General features: G+C 44.3%; 1 protein-coding gene and 1 long non-coding RNA gene across 14 annotated transcripts in view; one reads left to right on the top strand and one right to left on the bottom strand.

Annotated features, from left to right (window-relative positions):
* The window catches only part of Plekhg1 (pleckstrin homology and RhoGEF domain containing G1), a 208,653-nt gene that overhangs the window by 69,467 nt on the left and 116,701 nt on the right, over positions 1–22,485 (bottom strand). For 6 of the 13 annotated variants that reach the window (XM_042262333.2, XM_042262330.2, XM_076552814.1 and 3 more), the window contains one exon: positions 6,573–7,081. In XM_042262333.2, the coding sequence (XP_042118267.1) occupies positions 6,573–6,980 (408 nt within the window). In that variant the 5' untranslated portion in view covers positions 6,981–7,081. Of the gene's footprint in view, positions 1–6,572; positions 7,085–16,019; positions 16,152–22,485 lie in introns of those variants that run through there. The other 7 variants (XM_042262335.2, XM_042262331.2, XM_076552812.1 and 4 more) reach the window with 3 other exon arrangements.
* LOC143268911 (uncharacterized) lies at positions 15,955–22,360 on the top strand. Its single transcript, XR_013045121.1, has 3 exons — positions 15,955–16,091; positions 16,240–16,323; positions 22,229–22,360. It is a non-coding gene; the product is annotated as an uncharacterized LOC143268911 (long non-coding RNA).

Below are 22,485 nucleotides of genomic sequence, written 5' to 3'. Positions count from 1 at the left end.
TTATGTTGCCTTTAAAAGTTATTGTTTGCTTTATAACAAGAAACACAACAAAAATCTCCTGAGGACCATGGACCTCTTTGTCAAATGGCTGTTGGAATATGAGGAGCAGCGAGGAAAACTTTCCTCAGCCCCACAGATTCGATCTCCTCACTTAGGGTGCAGTGCAGGGCTGGCCAGAAGCTGGGATGTTCCCATGATCTCCCCAGCAGCCTCTGCTCTAGAAAAGCCCTGCTTAGGTTTCTGTTGCGCCTCCAACCCAGATTTCTCAAGTGATAGCTTTTAATTGCTCAAATAATAGCCCCTTTGAACGTGTTTACGAGGGCTTGCTTACTATCCCAGGCACAAATCTACCTGATGACCGTTAATTGTCTGTCTCTCATGAGGGGTCATTAGGATGTTTGATTAATTCCTATTTTTGAAGTAGGAATTTTCTCTAACTGGAAAGAACACAAAGTCAGCTTTGAACACTCCGGATGGTTTGAATATGAGGGTCCCTTTACATAGCCTATTAGTAGCCTGCTTGTCCTTATTTTCTTCTAAATAGGACTTGGCAGGCAGAGCCCACCTCAGAATAGAGGTGTGTAAAACAGGCCTCCAGAGGGACCAACTGGCTTGCCAGTGACCACACATGGACAAACCCAGGAAGACCTGTTCTTGTAAGAGAGGGAAAGGTGGCTTTTTACCCCAAAAGTGACCTGTACTAGAATTATTGGGGGGAGGGTAAGTTGTGGACTGCTTTTGCCTTATCCTGAGATGAAAGTGACCCTAAATGTTGCAGATTCCTCGATCTTCCTCTATGGATTTTCTCACCAAAGGTAGACAAAGCCACAAACTCTTTCCTTACCCCCCCTCCCCCCTCCAACCATGCTCTACATTTTCTCTGTTAATGCCTGAGGTATAGAGGACTGACTAAGAAAAGTGGCTTGCTTCTAGGAAACTTCATTTCATGAGCTTTTGTGAGGACTCACCTTAACTGGTATCTGTGAGGCATTTAGTAAAACGCTTCTAGCTTGTTTTCCTTCACTTGATTCTAAGTGGCTCTGCTTCGCCATACCTTCCCCACCATGGTGGACTGATACCTCTGAACACTGTGAGCCAAAACAAGCAATTCCTCTCTTTAACCTGTCCTTAGTTATTTGGGTCACATACAAAAGCAACACAGTTGTTTTTATTTATATTTCAACATTGAAAAAAAAAACCTCCGATTTTAGCAGTTCTACTCAAGACACTGAGTGGAATGCCATCACTGGCTTTAAGTGGAAAATAATCCTTGCAGAGGAGAAACTGAAAATAATGAGAAGAGCTAATACTAAAGGGTGGTATGGCTGGTGAGTTGTAAAGAGGCAAAGCTGCTCATGGGCTATGCTATCTCCTTTGGGGACACACCTAGAATACATGTCTCTGCCTCCCTTAGAGACTAGTGAGCGCATACGACAAGTCCCTCCTTCCCACATTAGCTGGCTGTGAGTGGGAAGAGGGACACTCATAGTGACTCTGTGTTTCTAGGGGTGCTTAGGTTTGAGAGTGAGGCAGGGTGGGGATAAGAGGCCAGACAGTAAGCACAGATGATGACAGCAACAGTGAAAAAAGCCAAGAACACATTCAAGTCGATTCTATGTGCAGGACATTCTATGAAAAACACGGCTGAAAAAAATATCTTCTGCACACGCAGGGGATTATTAGGTTTGCTTCTAAAGGACCATAAATCCCAAATGATTTTAAGAAAGCCCCCATGCACTCATTATGAGAGTACTTAGAAGACAAAATGAAAAGATGCATCCTCACCAAAGTGCTCAGACACCCCATTAAGCAATGTTGATGAAATTATGCCAAGTACTGTAGTGCAAATTCTTTATTAAATCCACCCACAGAATAGTCTTTCACTGAAAAAAAAAAAAAATCCCCGCCAGGTCCTACAGTCTAGGAGGGAACACATTTCCCTCTCAGGATTAAAAAGGTTTCCATCTAAATGAGCCCCGTTAAAAAGTGTCAGCATGATAAATGTTGTTTAAGTTAAAGGGGGGTTTATACAAAGAGGACCTGGGCATCTGACAATAGAACCTGTGATAACCTTTCTGGTCAGCCTTCGAGCTCAGAACGTAGCCTTTCTCCTTTGGTAGCTGTGCAGGGCATATGGATGATCCAAAGAATTCCCACGCAGCCATTTGATTGGTAGAGACACACACTACCACACCATTTCCACACCCAGCAATTCTACCTTCCCCAAGATCACCGGGGAAGCTGAGCCTTGTTAGGAACTGTCTCCAGATTCTACAACACACTGTTGTCCTCAAGGGCAGCGTGTCCTAGAACAAAGACCAGCTCAGATTCCATTTGTCCCAGTCACAGATGCCTCGAAAGGCTCAGAGCAGAGCATCTGGGTAGCGCTTGCCCCACAAGCTCCCCAGGCCTGGCCTTGGTTTTCCTCTTTCATTCTGTACAAACCAGAGACAAGTGCCATTGTCCTTCTGACAAATGTGACACTCCCAACACCCTACTCTAAGTTACAGCACCAGGCAGAACTGCTTTCCATGAATCTCCTGTCAGTAAGGTATGGAGACCACTCTTCACTCTTTACCTGTCCTGACACTGGACACTCAAGAAACAAAAGGACTATGAGTAGAGGTTGACACTTGAGTCCTTGTTCAGCCAAAGCCTTTGTTTTACTTTATTCTGTTTTCCTTCCTTCCTTCCTTCCTTCCTTCCTTCCTTCCTTCCTTCCTTCCTTCCTTCCTTCCTTCCTTCCCTCCCTCCCTCCCTTCTTCCCTTCCTTTTCTTGGCAGTGTCTCATGAATCCCAGGCTGGCTGTGAACTCACTATGTTGCCAAGAAGGATGTTGAACTTGGAATCCCCTTGCTGCCACCTCTCAAGTGCTAGGATTCCAGGCATGGCTAACCATATCTGCTTTTATGCAGTGATATGGCTTGAGGTCGGGGCTTCATGCATGCTACACATGCACTCTACCCACTGAGTTACAGCTACTGAGCAATGCTGAGTACTTCCAATGAAGATACTCTTAAGCTTTGACTGTTTAGAGATACCAGCATCATTTCTGTTTACTGTGGCATTATTCACAGTAGCCAAGGTAGGAAACCAGTCCATATTCCCATCAAGAGAGGAAAGGATAAAGATGTATCATATACACACAAGAAGAATAAAATAATGTCCCCTGCAGGAGAATGGATTGAACTGGAAGTCATCATGCTAAGTGAAATAAACATCACATTTTCTTTTATAATCAGAATCAGTCTCTCTCTTTCTTCTCCCTCCCCCTTTCTCTGCACCTTTACAGGCATACAGATATGTGGAACTGGAAGAGGGACTATTTGTGGGAGAAAGAAGGGCAAGGAAGAGTAATGGGAAACAAATATGACCAAAGAAGATGATTATACAAGCATGAAAATATCACAATGAAACCTATTAGTTTATATGCTAAATAGCATATTTTATATGTAGGCCTGCTCTATGCAGGTCTTGGGGATTGAACTCGGGTTGCTGGACCCATCTCGCTGGCCCTTACAAACAATATTTCAAGGCTTTGACTGTTAAAATTTTGGACATTAAGTCTGTGATACTCACTTCTTAGCTTTTTTTTTTTTTTTTTAAACATACTTTATAAAGGTACTTGAAAAGCATTTTAAGTCTCTGGTATATGATAGGGGGAAAAGGTTCATGTTATATTTATTTTATCCACTAAAACATACATCCCCCACTAAACATTCATGTCTTTTTACATCCTCAGAGATGACCTAATTTGTTACCCCAGAGTTCAAAGATGCCATTTGTAGTGGGGATGTGAATTCTGATTACACAGCATTCTATAACATTCTGAACCATTTTAAAATTCACTAAAAGGGTAAAAGAGGCTGTGAGCGCTATCTGAGACCCAATCTCATGGGGCCATCTAAGTCTCTTTTATAGATCATTTAGAAAGATTAAAAGAATCCTCCCTTGCCCAGTCAGTCAAAGATCCATTAAACATGAAAGAGACCCTCTGGCTATGGATCCCATCTCACCACAAAGTGGATGGGTGGCTATTTCCTTTCCATTTGTTTTAGTGTTTATTACCTCACTTCATTGGTGAACGATGAAATATAGGAACCATATATAAAGATGGGAAGAGCTGCTCCATTGCTCCCTTGGGTATGGTGATGGACAAAATCATATCTGCCCCTTTCCAAATGTTACTGATACAAATGACGAAGGTGTTGAAGGGAAAGGAACAGTGGATGAGACAGAGCCACTCTGGCAGGTAGGACAGGAGTCCAGAGATTAAGGGAGGGAGCAAAAATGCCAGGAGTAAATAGTAAATCAGCACATACAGTCAAATGACATCTACATGTCATTACTGAATCCCTGTCTGCTAAGAGAAAGAGAAATATGATCTCTGTATTTTGGATTAGTTTAATACAATGTCTCTGCAATGGGAAAGAAGGTATTTTCTTTGTCCATATAACCGGCATGTGGAACCCAACTACCCAGGTTATCAGGGGCCCTTCTTCGAAATCAAGCTAGCTGGGACAGTCAAATTGCATTCTGTGGATGTCTCTTAAATCAGCTCCTGTATCAATAATGTTCACAAATCTGCCTGTTCATAAATCCTAATAACAAATTCTCAACTTGAGCCATGGAGGTTCTGTTCATGTAGGATACAGCTAAAACGTACCCTTTCCAGAAAAATCCATTCAATTGGGAATGCTACTGCTTGATAGTAAGGCAGAATGAAACAAGAGCATAAACTGGGCACAGAAAACTGAAGCTCTTTCCCTGCATTGAAGAGCTAGCTCACCGACCTCTGCAGAGAGGGTTAACACATCTGCACAGAGGCCAGGTAAGGACACTTGGACAGCTTCAAGCAGCACCGATGGGATGAAAGTTGGATAGGAAAAAACACCTCTCTATCTGGTTTCTCTCATTCAGATCTTATTTCTTCTCAACTGAATTTTATAAAGCATCCTTACGAAAGAAAACAAAACCAAGGGTCATTGTGGAATAATAGTTGAGTAACTCAAGGTTTCTCTCTTAGGAGATGTATTTTGATTAGGTGGAAAAGCTACTAAGAAAACAATAAGGAAAAGCAGCCTAGCACAAACCAATAACAACTTTAATAAGGCCAAGTTCCCTGAGAGGTTGGAAAATGGTTGACAGTTTCGTGGTTTTTTTTTTTTTCCTGCAGTACAAATGACATCATGGTTAAAAGTTAGGAATGGAGCCACTTTAGTCCATTCGGCACCACATATTGTTTTGGTCGGACATCAGTTAGCTTTCTATTTTTACTGGGAGTGATGTCATCACTGTTTTTAGGATCCAGGCTCTGGTTCTGTCGCCTGTGGAACTCAGCACACGATCATGCTTTTTAACATCGTCTCCTAAAGCCGTAAGCGTGTGCGTACTTGGCAGAGAATGCGCTCATCAGCAAATACTCCATGATATCCTGAAACATATTTTCGATTGAAAGTCTAACACGGAAGCGTGCCTGGTGGCACACGCCTGTAAATCCCAGAGCTTGGGAGACTGAGGTAGGGGGCTCAGGCCAGGAGTTCAAAGCCAGGGGGGAAAAAATCGAAAACAGGCTTTAGTTACTAAATAAATAGATAAATAAATAAATTAATTTAAAAAAATGAAAGTATTTGGTGCATCACTAGGCAGCAAAATGAGTAACTTTGTAATACATAGATTTACCCCAGAAGTACTAATATTCTTAAGAACAGGTTAATATCTGAGTTCTACTCAATCTTTACCCCTGGAAACTGATCTATAACTCACAGCGAAATAAAAAGCTGAATTTTCAAGAGGTGATATGACACAGAAGCTGAGCTAAGTTCCTATTGACTAATTTATACAAATAACTAATATGGTAATAATTTATGCAAATTATCCAAAAATTTGTTCATTATAAAAGTGAACAGAAAAGAAAAACAAGACAAGGCCCAGAATTTTTCTTTCCCCCCATTTATTCCCTTCCTTCAAACACCAAGCAACAGAGCCTCCCCCCATACAGAATAATGGTTTTAGGGTAATGCACATAGTCTGCGGGGTGGGGGTGGGGTGTCTTTGACAATTCCACCCCGCAGGCCCCACACTCCAGGACACAGAACTCACAGCCTCTCAGGGGGGCAGGATCCAGGTATCAGTAGTTTCAGAAACTTCTAGACATACATGGAGAGTTGTGGTTGAGGTCAAAACAGTTGAGTTCAGAGACATCTAGCATCTACTCACCAAGAAGCTTGGGGTACCCTCCACCCTCATTACCATCTGCTCCACTAGCTGAGAGGTACCCCAAGATCCCTGGTGTGGAATTTAGCAGAACAGTATGCTATCTTAATATGTGCACAATATCATCATCACTGTCCCTGACACACAGTTGATTTGCTATGCAACTGTCAACTACTCCATTGGCCAGGTGACAGCATTAGGTTTCTCTAAGTGAAGAATTTGTGTTCGTATACTCCTGCATCATCGACGACATCACCCTGCCCCCCCACCCCAAACAAAGCCTTTGCTTTCCTCTATATTTTGCAAGCCTATTTCTCCTGCTTGACAAACTTAAAAGTCGTTAGAGTCTGCCTTACCTCCACAATGCTTTTTAGATCTTGCACGTAGGTCCTCTCCGTCTCCAGGATTTCCTGTACCACTCTATCCACATAGAGGAGCTTGGGGCTGGTGTCCGAGTCTGCATTGGGCTGGGATGTCCCATTTGTGTCCACTCTCCATGGGGTCCTGGGCTGCCTCTCGCTGACCCCATCCATGTTCGGTGGCCCGGAAGGGTTGTCCCGCTGCAGCTCGCTGCTGGAAAATGGCCGTGCTGGTACCAGCTCCAGCTTTATGGCCCCAGCTTCCTTATCCGGGTGAAATAAGCCCAAGTGGCTATTTGAAACCAAAGTCATCCTGCTGCCAAAGGAACCATGGCTGTCCCTGGAGGAGGCCGAGGATGAGGTGGAGCCAAAGCTGATGGGTCGGTCACTGTCCGAAAGCTCCATGGTCTTTGGTTCTGGGGACCGGGAAGGTTCAGCTGTGGTCTTGGGATCAGGAACTTGAGTTACAGCTGATGGCGCTTCAAGTTGCCACCGGTGATGCCCGTCTGCTTCCAATGCAGAAAGATAGAAAAGACAGAAGAAAGGTCAGTGAGCATCCTCTGAACAGAAGGAGGGAAGGAGGTTAAAACCCACCTCAGGTGTAGAGCATCATCAACAAGAGGCTGCAAGTTAGCTCAGAAAGGCAGACTGAGATAGATGAGGATGAACGCCAGCAGAGCATCCTCTGAGCCAGCTGGAAATGCAGTCTCAGGCTCTGCCCCAGGCCTCCTGACCTTGATTATGCAACTTGACAGATCACAGAACCAGCCAGGATACCCTAAACTGTGAGATGCAGGACATCCATTGGGTGCGATTTCTAAATGTGACCACCTGCACTGACTCGCGCATGCAGATGAGTCCAGATTTACTGACTTAAAGGCTCAGCGGTCAGGGCGCAAAGAACGGGCAACTTGAATCAACACCACGGATGGTTCTTATGTGCTGAGAAAGGAGACTGATTCTTCCAGCAGCTTGAGAAAGGCTGTTTTAGATTTTAAGTCTTCCCCCACAATTCTACCATTTTTAAGCAAGGGGTCTGGAGCATGGAGACCTCGGTTTAAGTGATACTGACCCACGCACATTTCACTCACACACGGCACTGAACATAGAGCTGCATGGGCGCTCTCTCTCTCTCTCTCTCTCTCTCTCTCTCTCTCTCTCTCTCTCTCTCTCTCTCTCTCTCTCTCTCTCTCCTAATAGTGGGGCACAAACACCAAACTGAAATAATCAGACCCACATCCTACCTCAAACTGATCTTTCCTTTTAGCCTTTGCCTAAAAGGCCCTTCTTAAAAACTGGCACACCAGGCCCGCGGATGGCTCAGCTGGTAGACACTTCACACAAAGCTTGACCACCTGACTTTGATCCCCCCCGGATCACAAGAGAGAGGGAGGGAGCTGACTCCTGTGAGCTGTCCCACATTTCCAGCCATCCCACATATTTCCAGCCGGCCCGGGAGATGCCTTCAAAACGCTTGTGTGGTAACTCACTTCCTTCTATAACGCCCATTCGCCCATAATCTCTTTCTCTCTCTCTCTCACACAAATAAATCAATTTATGCTCTAAGAAACCTGCCTGCCTAAGACAGACAAACATGGCTCTTGTAGTATCTACTAAGTCACAGCATCCAAGAGTTACTGGAGTAGCTCTGGTAGTCCGTACGCCACGCCACGAAACAACAGTTTTAAATTAGGAACTAGATGAGGAGAGACGTGACGCCCAGCTGGGCTGTTAGCATTTATGAGAAAGCACAAGATGAGACCTCCGCCAAGTGGAGAGGTGATCATATGCACGGCCGAGGAAAATTATCCTGGCTTCAAAAAGGCCGTCCCTGAACTTACACTCACCAAAATCGTTCTCATGGGACATACAAAAATCCAAATCTTTTCAGCTGTCAAGGCAGGATCAACATCCCCCCCCCCATAATAATGAGATTGTACCTTATGATAAGGGATTTGATTAATGATGAAATTGGCTTCATCTTGGCAGGTCACCTCACTACCAAAATCCATATTTAGAGATTTTGCTTGAAACAAGGAGGGGGGCATGGATTATGCTAGAAAGGTTATAATATGACAGATGTATTAAGAATATAGATTCATGGTCCCCCCCCCCCCCCCCCCGACAAAGTTTCCTTGTGTAGCACTGGTGGCTGCCCTGGAACTCACTCTATAGACCAGGCTGGCCTCGAACTTAGAGATCCACTTGCCTCTGCTTTCTGAGCGCCGGGATTAAAGGTGGGTGCCACCACCTGTGGTCATTTTTTGATAGGAATGTGAACTTGTTCTGACTTTATAATAAACATCCAACAGCTGGTATCAACATTTTTAAACTGTAAGTCCTTCAGATCCCCATCCTTATCTTAGGCTATAGGAACAGAAAATATTAGTGACAATCTATGAAACAAATGTTGGAATGGTGAATATAACGTGAAGGCCTTCACTTTTGTTGACAACAAGAAATGGTAAGAAACACATAGGGCTGGGCGGTGGTGGTGCACACCTTTAATCCCAGCACTCGGGAGGCAGAGCCAGGCGGATCTCTGTGAGTTCGAGGCCAGCCTGGGCTACCAAGTGAGTTTCAGGAAAGGCGCAAAGCTACACAGAGAAACCCTGTCTTGGAAAAAAAAAAAAAAGAAAAACCCATAGGAAGCAAACACACTCAGTAAGACTGCCACCACATGGTATGAGTTTGCTACGGATTTTTAGAGCTTTTGGAATATGCTTTCTGCTTGCTCTATAACAACTTTATAGCCTATAAAACATGGATTGGTTTGCAGTTAAAATGCACTTGACCTAAAAGCTTGATCCGACTTGAGTGTGGCGAAGATCCAAGAAGTGGCCATGCATTCAGACCTGCTTGTTGCAGAATGCACTTGCCAAAGCTCAGAATTGCTGTTAAGAAAATCTAGAACGTGATAGGCTGGGGAGATGGCTCAGTGGACATAAGCACTGAGAGTGAGGGTCTGAGTTCGAGCCACTGAACCCACACAAAGCTTGACACAGTAGTGTGTGTCTGTATCCCTGAAGCTCTTAAGAGTTCTCGAGATGGAAGGTAGAGGCAGAAGAATCTATTGCAAGTTTGCAGGACACCCTAGCCTGGCCTGTGCAGACACAGACACACACACACACACACACACACAGACACACACAGACACACAGACACACACACACACACACACACACACACACACACACACACACACACACACACGCCCGCATATACAGAGAAAGGGGGAGGAAGGGAAGGAGGGAGGGAAGAAGAGAGGAAGATGCAGTCAGGTTTCTTTCAGTGGCATCCACCATAATTGTGACCCTGATTTTGATCCCACTACAGGGAATGGCCACTCTCTTGGGAAAGAAGGGTCCTTTAAGATCCCAAAGGTCCAACGAGGCTTTGATTTGGGATCAACATAGGTTGGATATGCTCACTGCCCAAGACCAGGACACCTGGAAAGGTCTAGATCAAACAATTGACCTTCATTCACAGAGGGAGACAGGCAAGTTTCCAGGGCAATCCCCACTTCCTAACCAGGCAAGTGTTAGTCTTATCTCTGGTCTAGGAAATAGTCTTTACCATCATTATCGGCCACTTGGCTCTATATTAACAAGATGAATGACTACAGAGAGACCCATTTCTTCCTTCCCACTTCTTTTCTCTATTTACGTTCACGCTAAGACTGAGAGATTAAGGAAGAAGAATTCGGCTTTAAGAGTCTAAGTTGTGCGGCTATGGATGGGAACACCTTCAGGGTATTTTCAAAGATAGGCAAAAATGGAATGTGACAGTGAATGAAGTTAACAGACAACCCCTTCTGGGAAGCTCCTAAACAGAAACATGAGTGGGCACTGGTCTAAGGATGCTCTTATACTCCTGGGACCAGCCTATTCTGCAAGTGCCAGTTAGATCCCTTATAAAACAGAATAGTGCAGATATCTGGTGCCTGTAGTATTCAGCCAAGCTTATTGGGCTAAATATCTTCCCAAACTACCAAAGACAGAAATAAGACATTTAAAATCAGGCCATATGATAGCATGTGATGTGAGGCTACCCTTGTTAATGAGTAACATTTTTTATGTTGACTCATGGCTTAGAAGGTAATTACAGTTTTCTCATAAGACAACATGCCTCATAAAAACTGTCTCGTCTTGCTCTTCCCTCCCTCAAAATAATTGGAGATTTTTACCGTCTGGACTCTTCTTTCTAATGAAAATCTCCCATGATTAATATTTATAATACTGTGCTACCCAACATTGTAGTCGCTAGCTATGTGGGACCACTGAGCACTGGAGATGGTCCAGAATTGAGGTGGGCAGGATGTGTAGAATACATGCTGGATTTCAATGACAAGATGAGACAAAATTATCAAATATCTCATCAACAATTTTATGTTGATTATCTGTAGAAATGGTATTTTAGAATAGTGAGATCATTTTAATAAATTATTAAAATTTTACCAGTTTTGTCTTACCTTTTTTTTTTTTTTTTTTTTTTTTTTTTTTCGAGACAGGGTTTCTCTGTGTAGCTTTGCGCCTTTCCTGGAACTCACTTGGTAGCCCAGGCTGGCCTGGAACTCACAGAGATCCGCCTGGCTCTGCCTCCCGAGTGCTGGGATTAAAGGCGTGCGCCACCACCGCCCGGCTTGTCTTACCTTTTTAAATGTCACTACTAGCAAATTTTAAACTCTATGTACAGCTTGTGTGTATTTTTATTAAATAAAGCTTATGTTGAGATCATTAGATAATTACATTAATCTGTAAATTTGGAGCTGGAGAGATGATGGCTCATTGGTTAAGAGCACACACTGCTCTTGCAGAGGACCTGAGTTCAATTCCCAGCATTCATATTGGGTATCAGCTCCAGGGGATCTGATGCCCTCTTCTGGCCACTGTGGGCACCTGCATACATGTACACATACCCCCACCGCAGACACAAACCTACACATTACTTAAAATTATAATGGTGAAAAGTTTTAAATTTACCTGCTCATCCATTGTTATTTAAATAATAATGAATGGGATGACGTGTGAAACATCATGTAAAATATTTTTAGGAGTAAGGAAAAGAGAGAGAGAGAGAACTGTTATATGAAAGTGGAGTGAGAGTCGGGTGACTGATTTTCCACAGCAAACTGAACCGGACAGCAAAGTCTGCCAGAAGCCTTTTTATTCTGCTTTGAGTGAAAGATTAACATTTGTATACCACTCTGCTTTCCTTCCTAGAGCATTATTCTCTTCCTAAATCCCAAGTGAAGGACCAATGTTAGACAGTTTTGGAGAACTTCTTCCCAAACATTGGCTCACGGAGCCTCATATTTAGATCTTTTGACCGTCACTACTGCAAAACTAGCCAGTTCCACCCACATGGGCGGTCATGGCCAGACTCAGTTTTGACGAGCCTGGAGGTAGTTGGGGTAGAAGCAGTTGCAAGGGTCTTGGAGGTTTGCTGATTCTGACAACTAGAAGGACTGGCTAGCCAGAGCCTATTATTTGTGCAGTATTCTCCACGAAAACACAGGCTTCCACACATTTTACTTCTGAAGAGTCTTTGTAGGGGAAGCAATCTCATTCCTTGGCTTCTCTTTTTTTGCTCTTTAAACTTCTGTTATTTTAATCTCTTCCTTTGGGAAGGCCACGGTCGGAATCGAGAGTACTACTTGCTGGCTCTAACTTGTCTTGAGCCAACTGTAATGCACAACTTCCCTGATTTCATGTCACCTGGTTTACACGTACAAGGTGGGGACTTGAGGATTCCCCAGCCTACCGTTCCCAAGGAGACTGCTTATAAGGCAAGGCTGAGACCCTTCCTACCACAGTGGTAGAGGAGGGATCAGGACACCAACTTCTGTTCACTGCTATTCTTGACATCCAGCACTCCACCCAGTTCCTTGAAAGAACCATTGCCAAAATATCTTCATGCCTTCTTTTTTTTTTTTTTTTTTTTTTTTTTTTTTTTTGGTTTTTCGAGACAGGGTTTCTCTGTGTAGCTTTGCGCCTCTCCTGGAACTCACTTGGTAGCCCAGGCTGGCCTCGAACTCACAGAGATCCGCCTGGCTCTGCCTCCCGAGTGCTGGGAGTAAAGGCGTGCGCCACCACCGCCCGGCTAAGACTCTGATTTGGGCTTCACAGTCTTTTTTTTTTTTTTTTTTTTTTCCAGAGCTGAGGACCGAACCCAGGGCCTTACGCTTGCTAGGCAAGCGCTCTACCACTGAGCTAAATCCCCAACCCTCTTCATGCCTTCTTAATTATTCTACTTTATTAAACACCAAGTTCATGCCACCCCAACTCTCCCATAATGATGGCCTATAACCTGGCACTGTAACCCAAATAAACCCCCCTTTCCTTAGAAATAAATCTACTCTTTTGACAAATTTGAAGCATGCAACATAGTATTATTAACTATAGGCCTGTGATGTTCTCATCCATCTTGGACAACTGAGAAGCTAGACCTCTGAATAGTTCACGAGGCATTTGTCTCTCCTCAGCAGCCCCAGGTAACCAACCACCCTTGCTCGTCTCTTCCGTGAGTTTGATTATTTTGGAATTCTCATGGGAACGATACCTTGTAGTGTGTGCCCTTTTGTGTCTCATTTATTTCCCTTGGCACAACCCTTCCAGACTTATCCATATGGTCACAAGTGGTAGGACTTCCTTTCTCATGGCTGAGTAACATTCAGTTGTGTGTGTGTATACATATACACATGCATGTACATGTTATTTTCTTTTATCTACATGTAGAAAAATGAAAACAGACTCTTCTTATATACTACACACACACACACACACACACACACACACACACACACACACACACACAATCCAAAGTAAATAAAACAAAACCTAGATGTAAAACACTAAACCATAACAATTTTAGGACAACCAGAAAAATGCTTGTTGACATGGAACAAGCCTTACTTCCTGGAGCTGCCGTGCTGGGGCAGCAAGCAGTGAGACACGCTGAGAAGCCCAGCACTGCTCACAGGCCTCTGCTGTTCCAGCCCCAGGCGATGGAGTGAGAAGCCTTCAGCCCATGCATGCCTGCCATGCCAGATGACATAACAATCCCACAGAAGCCAAGTCAGAGACACTTGGCAGAGTGTGTCCCGAATTCTCAGCTCAGAGGAATCCTGACGGGTTATACATGATTATCTATCTCTGTTTCTAACTAGTGAGGTTGGGGGGTGATCTGGCTGGCAGCAAGATTACCCAAGCAGATCCACTTTCTATAATACAAATCTTCATCAAATTTGCCCTTAGCCTCTCCCGTCAAGATCCTCTAAGTTCACGTGTTTCATCAAGTTTAAAAGATGTGATAAAAAATATAAAAACTAAACCAACCTCAGAGAGGTACACAGTGTTCATAGTTGAACCACGAAACGGAGACTTTAGTTTCCTGATCTCTAGTCTGTCATTCATTGTATTCAGCAGGGATTGATGGAATGATTAGGGTAGAAAGAAGCTTAGAGATGAGAAAATAAAACACACAGCCTAGCTACTTGTCTAGAGCACTTGGTATCTGTACCCAACAGACCTACATTGTGTGTGTGTGTGTGTGTGTGTGGTGTATGAGGTGTGTGCTGTATTTATGTGTGCATGTATGAATGTGTGTGTGCATCTATCCCCCACTATATGTACATACAGAGATCAAAGGATAGAGCAGCAATTAAATCATGGTATTTTCTCCCAGTCTGAGCATGTGTGTGTTTGCTCTGGTTCAATGTCATTTTAGTTGACCATGACCACTGGTTTCATCCCCTGAAAGTAAAGTAGCTGGCCCAAATGGCTTCCCCAGGCCCTCTATAATCTCCTGCATGTGCCTCCAACACTGAAGGAATCAGCAGGTCACTAGCTAACACCCACACTGCCCATTCTAACAGCAGTCAGGCATAGGCAACAACTCATGGCTAACCAAGTCCTATATGGCACGAATGCCAGGTTGTAGCCAGTAAAGTTTATCACTGACTTTGCCATAGGCAAACAAAACAAACCACCAACCTCTATTTTTAATTGCGGTTGAAAAATAACCAGCTGCAGATTCGCTTGGAAGTGCATTTTCCTGTTTGCACGAAACTGCTGGACTCAAGCAGTCGGTGAACCACAGTCACTGGAACACACTGCTGTCCCCAAACATCTCCACACAGTTGGGAAGGAGGCACAAAGCAAGGGAACGTTTTCTTAAAGAAAAAGGGAGGAAAAAGGAGAGAATTCCAAGGGACTAGCAACAGCACTTGGAGTAAATAAATCCCTTCCCAAAGCACTTTAAACACTTTCTTCACGAAAAAAGGAGGAAGGGAAATTGAAATGCCTAGCAATAGAGGTCAGAATAAATAAATCCTCTCTGGAAGGCACAATGTACAACGATTAAATGTCAAGCTCTCCTGGGTCCTTAAAGGTAGGGGAAACTGTGCATTCAAAATACATGGCTAGGGAAAGATGAACGGCTTAATAGATGTGAACAATGTGATCTCAATTTTGAATTTTAGATACTAACTTACTGCTGCAAAGAGGATATATTGTAAAATATTAGCATGATTTCCCCCAAGTAGAAATGGATTCTCTGCTTATCTAAAGTCCTCTGTTTATCTAAAAATATCTCTCTTCTTCAACAACTGTGTAGCTTTCAAAATCTGGCCAAATTACTTAAGGAAATTACAACCACAACCCCCCCCCATCTATATCAAATATTTAAACATTTCAGATGAAAACAATTTGATTTTCATATACAATATGTGATAGAGTCTTAAAAATGTCAACATCACAAAGTTGAGATAACCAGGAAGACAATAAAAAGTTGGATTCCAGTAGATAATAACATCAAATACAGAGCCAAGCTCCCTCTCCATCCCAGTCATTTCTTAACAAAAATACTTCCTACCAAAAAACCACTCAAACGCAAACTCCATTTCCCTAGTCCGCTTTGGTTGCCGCGAGACTCAGACTAGGTTGCATCGTTGCAGCTGTGAACTGTGAAGTCTGCAAACATTCATTTTGTCGTTTCCCCCTGTCCCCCCCTCCCCCGCCAGCTCGGCCCGCCAGAACCGTAATAAGAAAAGAAATTCAAGTGTGGCGCATTCAATGAACACTTGGAAATTTCTCCTCGGAGCCAAGAACACGAGCGCTCTAGTTCTTTCAAACTAACTTTTAAGGAAAGATCAAAGTCACACGAAACCCAAACAAGACAAAAAACCAGTGCAGATGCAGGGGGTGGGGTGGCGGCAATCTGGATGAATTCCATTGTCAGATAACTTCAGGGCACGGCGTTTGCGACAGGACAAGTGTGCTGTGCACAGCCGAGCTTCTGTCCTGGTACAGTACTGTAAAGAAAGCTCCCTGGGAGGGTTTCTCCCATTTCTGTGGCTGCTGCCGCTTCAGCAGCGGCTCCGAGAGGGAAGGAGTGAGTGGGTCCTGGCATCAGTTCCCTGGGAACACTTCCACCAGCACCTACCTGTTCTCCACCGAGGCTGGGCATGCCGTGTGTCTTCAGCTGGTGCAGTGGCCGCACCGAACACGTAGTCAGGTAAAACAAGGAGCCTATACTAGTCTGTGCAGTGTCTTCCACTGAACTATTGCATGAGTCAGCTTTTATCTCTCAAACCCAACACACAAAGGCTTCACAAAAACCTGATTTGCAACTTTCTGGCTGCCTTTCCCCCCCTTGTGCACAGACCACAGACTTCAGCATCACCGAGGGCCTTAAATGAAACATGACATCATTCAATTGAGAAACAGGACAATAGGCACCACTGTGGGTAAGTCGAAAACGCACACTTCACTGAACGACACCCTGCCGTTTCCATTCTTTTATGCACATCAAATGCAACCCACAGTCGGTCGGTCTGAAAGCTCCTTGGCTTTTACCTTCTGGCTCAGGCCACATGGTGCTCCACAAGCTCCACATTAAAATGAGCTAGATCTTTGGAGGTCAGATATTTTCAAGTTCACTTCCTGATTTACAAGCTTGTGTGTGAAAGTGAATCGCACAACTTTAGCAGAACTTTTTAAAGGGCTGTCCAGGGCTGACTAACACCCAGTGGAGGGTGCCCTGGGCACCCTTAGGCTGCTTGTTCGACACTGTTCTTTTCAGCCAGCGGAGTTATACAGGAATATATTTGTGTGGGACTTTAAACAAGAGTTAGAAAACTTTGTCTGCAGGCAAATGTCTAAAAGCAAAATGTGCAGGCATTTCTTTGGAAAACAGTTAAATCCTGTGGTCTTATATTTATAAATACTAAGTAATAAATGCAGAATGATTTAATTCCTACATGTCAGTAAATTAGACTTCAAATTAATTGGGATTTTAAATTTCCCTCAGGCTACTTATCTTAAAAAATGCCACATCTCACAAACAAGCACACACATATACATATATACACACACGATAAAATAAAATACTCTATTTATCTTGAGATAAAGTTTCAATTAAGGTTTATATTTATGTTTTTATATCCAAGACTGGATTCTGCTCCTCTGTAGATGCTTTAAATTCAGTGTCTATAAGAATCAGACACTTTTCAATGCACATTCCACTGAACGCCTTCAACTGTGGTTATGAAAAACAGTATTGGCATATAATCTTTAATGCAGCAATTTCTATCATGCCTATTAGGTGATTTGAAGCTAACAGCATAATAGGATAATTTGTTTTAATGCCTATTAGCTTTGAAGGAGTCTGAGCGTACGCCGGCTTCTCCGCTCAGATAGCAATGCAAGGGGGAAAGACACTGGGTTGCGGTGATTGCTGGCTCACACCCACCAGATTGACGGAGATCATTGAACCAGGGTTCTAGTTGACCTTTTGGGGGGAACCCCACCCCCACCCCCACCCCCTGGGCTGTGGGAACAGCCTTACTTTTCCTTCTGACCACCACAGTGACCTCTCTGTTCTCATCAGCACCCCACACCAGTGCCCAGATGCACCCTCCTTTCCACTTAGCCGAATTCCCTCCATCTTCCAAGTTCCCGTCTAAGTTTCCTTGGCCACCTCCACCCAGCACAGGTCCTATTGTCAAACAGTTACTTATTATACTCAGAGCAGGCATTGCAGTCTCATAGGCAATCATTTCCTCTCTTCTCTTCCAACCCTCAACTATCCCAGCCGACGGAGGTAGGCAGGCAACCTTCCGATACTGTAGATATTAAACTCCTAGATGGACTCAGATATAGAGAGGTACTTATTGGCTCGTATATATTCCGTGTATATCCTTGGATATCAAATTAACTACTTTTGTCTTCCTATAAAATGTTTCTGCCCTTGGATCCTCCCCTCCCCAAACATGCTGCTGTCTTTTTTTTTTTTTTTTTAATCTTTCTGAGAGATGCTATCTGTGTCACAAGGAAACACTACAGCCTAGCTATTTTGTGTGTGGCTGATAGGCAGTTTGCTACTTTTACCCACTGGACAAGAGATGACCCTGAAGCACAGATCTGAAGTGTCAGAACAGGCCAGGCTGCTCCTATGGGACCGTCATGAGCTAGGTTATAGAAGATTTCTGTTTCCTGAAGATCAGCAAGTTGAACAAAGACCTCTCGTATAAGTAACTCGCAAACAGCCCAAACCAACTACATCGTGCAACTACAAATAACAAAAGCTTAAAGTATTTTGAATCTGAGTTCTTAAACCAGAAGGTTTTTTTTCCCTCAGACCAGGAAACACACACACACACACACACACACACACACACACACACACACACACACGCACTTTGTTTCTTTGTATTTATCTCAGTACCACAATTTTTGCAAAACAAATTACCAAATGCATAGCATATAGTGCCAAAGGACAAATAACAGAGCGAGGAAAACAAAGGGGAGGGGAAAAATGACATCTTAAGAGCCAGGGGTGTTTAACGCGCCCCCCCTCCCCCCCATCCTGTTTTTTGACAGCCCAAATGTACTCCACTCGAACTCTACAGAGCCTTTGCATTCCAGCCCTTCCCAGCTCACAGTCCCACACCAGTTAACCCGACCAGTAACAGCTCTTGGAAGCAAACTGCTGTCTTTCCACCGGCTGTGCATATAGCAGGAGGAGGCCTCCGAGACACCGAGGGCACCAGGGCTGATGTCCTTGTCAGTTCTTGCTGCCCCAGTCACTTGCCGACATTGCCACCAGGTAAAGAGAGAGTTTTTGCTCAGCACACTTTCTCTCCGAACCCAGCGAGATTAGTCACATGTAAATACACATGTGTTCTCGCTAGTGGATAAAAAATACGTTGTTGCAAAGCAACTCTTTTTAAATTCTCTACCAGCATTGGTTATACAACCAGGAGAAGGAGACTTTTCCCACTTTGTCATCTGGAATGGGGAACCCAGGTTCAGAAGAGCATCACACACCTGGACGTATCTATAGCAACCGGAAAGCAAGCTAGCAAGAAAGGAAAAACTCAGGCCAACAGGTGGTCTGAAAGTCAGCAGGGTGAGAACCCTCCTTGGAGCCTGCTACAGCCTAGAATCCCACCACAGGCTGACCATTTCTTGCCTAAATGCTTAGGATCCGTAGAGTTTCAGAATTCTTTGGATTTTGAAATATTTGTATACACATAATCTATCTCTCTTGGGCATGGGACACAAGTCCAAGCATGCACATTCATTTACGTAGCATATACACCTGTGTACATAGACTGAAATTCATTTTAGACAACATTCGCCTTACTCTTGGGCGTGAGATGAAGTTTTGTGATCTGGAATGTTCCGTTTGTGACTTCATGTCAGCCCTCCAAATGTTTTCAGCTCTTGTGGTTTTCCGATCTCACTGTCAGATTTTCAGGTCAGGGGTGCATAACCTGTGTCAGAGACTCACTCTTGGGCCAGGGAGATGGCTCTATCAGTGTTGGCTTTGCAAGCAGGAGGACCGAGATCAGTCCCCAGAACCCATGGGGAAAGTCAGAGGGGATGACACAGGCGTGATCTCAGTGATGATGACGAGGTGGGGGAGGAGGAAGCAGGTGGATCCCTGCACCTCACTGGCCCGCTACCCTCGCCTCGTCGGTGAAGTTTTAGGCCAAACAAAAGGTGAAAGGAGCCTGGGACATGACACTCAGAGTGGTTCTCTAACATCCACATGCATATGAACTCATATAGGAACACACACACATAGACACACATTTAAAAAAAAAAGAAATACATCAAGTCTTTCTTGGTAAAGGTAAAAGTCATGAGTGAAAACTGTAACACCCCCTGGGAGGACCATCGGGTCATCACCTCCTCCCCTCTCCCCATGCCAAGAATTACCTTGCCCATTCTTCTAAGAACTATCCTGGGATATTAGGAAGGAGACTGCAGTGGTTTTGTCTAGCTGTGTTGGGATAACGAGGGGAAGAATGTGGGTAACACAGATGTAGGAGCACCGAGGCTGGCCACACTGAGACACTTTGCCAGCTCTGAAGCCAAGTCAACAGCACCAAGAAGCTGGACAATGGATGCCCCAGAGAGGGCAGGAAAGGAAAAGGCATGTGTTGGGGGACTCAGGAAAGAGTGTGGCCTCAAATCATACTGGATCAGACAAATTTAGAAAGTTGCATTGTAGTTTCAGATATAAAGGTGCTAGACATTTCAGGAGATGTTTAAAAGTGTATGTCATGGTTTTAGATACCGCCATTAGTTCCCATTTTCCAAGACAACCAACAAGCTAACTTTTCCCGATGCACAAGCTTTCACAAAACATTCCCAGCTTATGTTTAGTCTGTTAGAACTTTTTCTTTGGCACGGAGGCAAAGTAGATATTATTACATTTTGATTACATCACAGGAAGAGAGAGAGAGAGAGAAACACCAAAGTCAATGGTATATCCCAAACAGCCCACATCTTCGAAGAGTCCCTTTGAAGTATACACCAACTTTCTCCTGAAAGTGAGTAGTAATGAATTAATACCCTCGGCACTGTAGATGCCTATTAAAAATCCACACACACTCTGCCCACATTTGAAGCCCAGAAACATCACCAGCTACAAATCTGCCTTACAGTGGTTACATGGGTGTTGGACAACACACTTGGTCAAAGGGGCTGACCTGGCAACTTCCTTTCCAAAGGGCTATTTGTAAAGTGAAATGATTTCAATGGCATTTGACTTTGTTCCCACCAGTTTAGAAAGTATTTACTCTCAGCAGAAGTTCGAGACCAGCCTAGTCTACAGAGTGAGATCCAGGATGGCCAGGGCTGCACAGAACTCTGTCTTGAAAAACAAAAACCAAAACAAAACAAAAAGGAGAATCTAAGCAAACAAATACATAGCAGCCACATTTTCCCCCCTAAAACACTGGTTTTCACGGCCCACCCTCCCAATTGATTTAGGACTTAGCTTCTCTCTATATTCCTACAATAGTCAGCTACGCAGGGAGTGGGGTGGGCCAACTCACCTCCGGACTCTCAAATTGTGCTCTGTTGCAGGCTGTCCTCTGCCTGCTCATGTCTCGGTGCTTAGGACAAGCCTTAGCTCTATGCTACACTCTCCTTTTGTTAGGACATTGGCCTTTATTTTCTAGAGCAATAAAACTGAGTCTCAGTTATTTTTGAACTGAGCAGTTTTTAGATAGCAAGCGAGCAAATATGTTACAAATAGCTTCTTGCTTTCAACCATCTATCAGTCCCATCTTTCAGGACACCCAGGAGGACTCTTTGTGCAAAGCACAATGGAAGAATTATCCCTGGAGAATGTAGTTGGCTTTTAGACACAATCCCCCCCCCTCCCAAAAGATAACGCATATCAAATCCATTCATAGTTAGAGGCATTCCACACAATCTATACTTTTGGAAACACTGCCACAATGTACTTGAACTTGAGCAGGGACTTGGGTGCCAGCTGAAACCTCACAGTTGTATTTCCAAAATTCTAATAAAGGAGAATTCTTACAGTTTCAGAGGAACCATCACTTTCACACCCCAGCAGAAGAAACAACCACCTCTGTTTGCTAGCTCTCCCCTTTTCTTGTTAACACAGCTCCTTGAGTGCACTGGGGCGAGAGGAAGAGTTGTGGCCAGCTGTTTCCAGCTGTTGCATAACCCCAGGGATGGTGGCTTCAGAGGCAGTTATCAAAACAGCAGAGGTGAGGGTCTAAGTTTGCAGGACGACACAGACAAACTGCTTGGAGCAAACCCATTCAGACCCTTCACCTCCATTCACATCACCTCCAGAAATCACTGTGTGTGTGTGTGTGTGTGTGTGTGTGTGTGTGTGTGTGTGTGTGTGTGTGTTCCTTCCTAATCTTCTTCCTGTGCCCACAAAGCAAAATCAACACAGGGTGACGAACTCTATGATGCACAGCCTGTGAGCAAATGAATTCATCTCAGAGGACCAGGTATAATCTCTAGGACTGGAGAGGATGGTTGGAGCACATATTCATTTGATCTTAACCCTGGGAACCATCCCACTCAGGCAGAGTATGTACCAGGCCAGAGGCGACATCTACTCAAGGAAAGCAGCACTTACTCCTGAGGGAGTGGAGATGACTCCATTCTTTGTGGGATGTTGTTTTAAAACTAAAGGTAGCAACACAGACCACAGATCCGAGCATGTGATGACAATGATCTGAATTGCCCACGTGTTGCCATGGCGAACTGATCTTTGCCATCCAGAAGGCAGAGCAATATACATAGCGACAGCCTGACGACCCCTCTTCCTCTTGGCTTTAACAGCCTTCCCCCTCATTTGCTTTCACTTAGGCGGTGGCCACTACGTCCCGGGCTCCATCCTGGGGGCTGACCCTGGGCACCAATTTCCCCTTCTTGGAGCTTTTGTCAAGCAGGATGGGAGAAGCCTCAAATTCATAATGACAAGTGTGGTGAGTGCTGGACAGCCGGCTGCGAGAGGCGCTGCAGATCGAAACGATTGTGACCGTAGACATTTGCTCTGTTTTTCTAGCTCCGCTCTCCCCCGTGTGCTCAAATGTCCTTCAAGTGATATTAAAAGAGGGAGAGAT

This window comes from Peromyscus maniculatus, chromosome 16 (assembly GCF_049852395.1).
Source record: "Peromyscus maniculatus bairdii isolate BWxNUB_F1_BW_parent chromosome 16, HU_Pman_BW_mat_3.1, whole genome shotgun sequence".
In the NCBI taxonomy this organism is placed as follows: Eukaryota; Metazoa; Chordata; class Mammalia; order Rodentia; family Cricetidae; genus Peromyscus; species Peromyscus maniculatus.
Note: the sequence above shows the minus strand (reverse complement) of the source record. Positions and strands in the feature narration are given on the sequence as shown.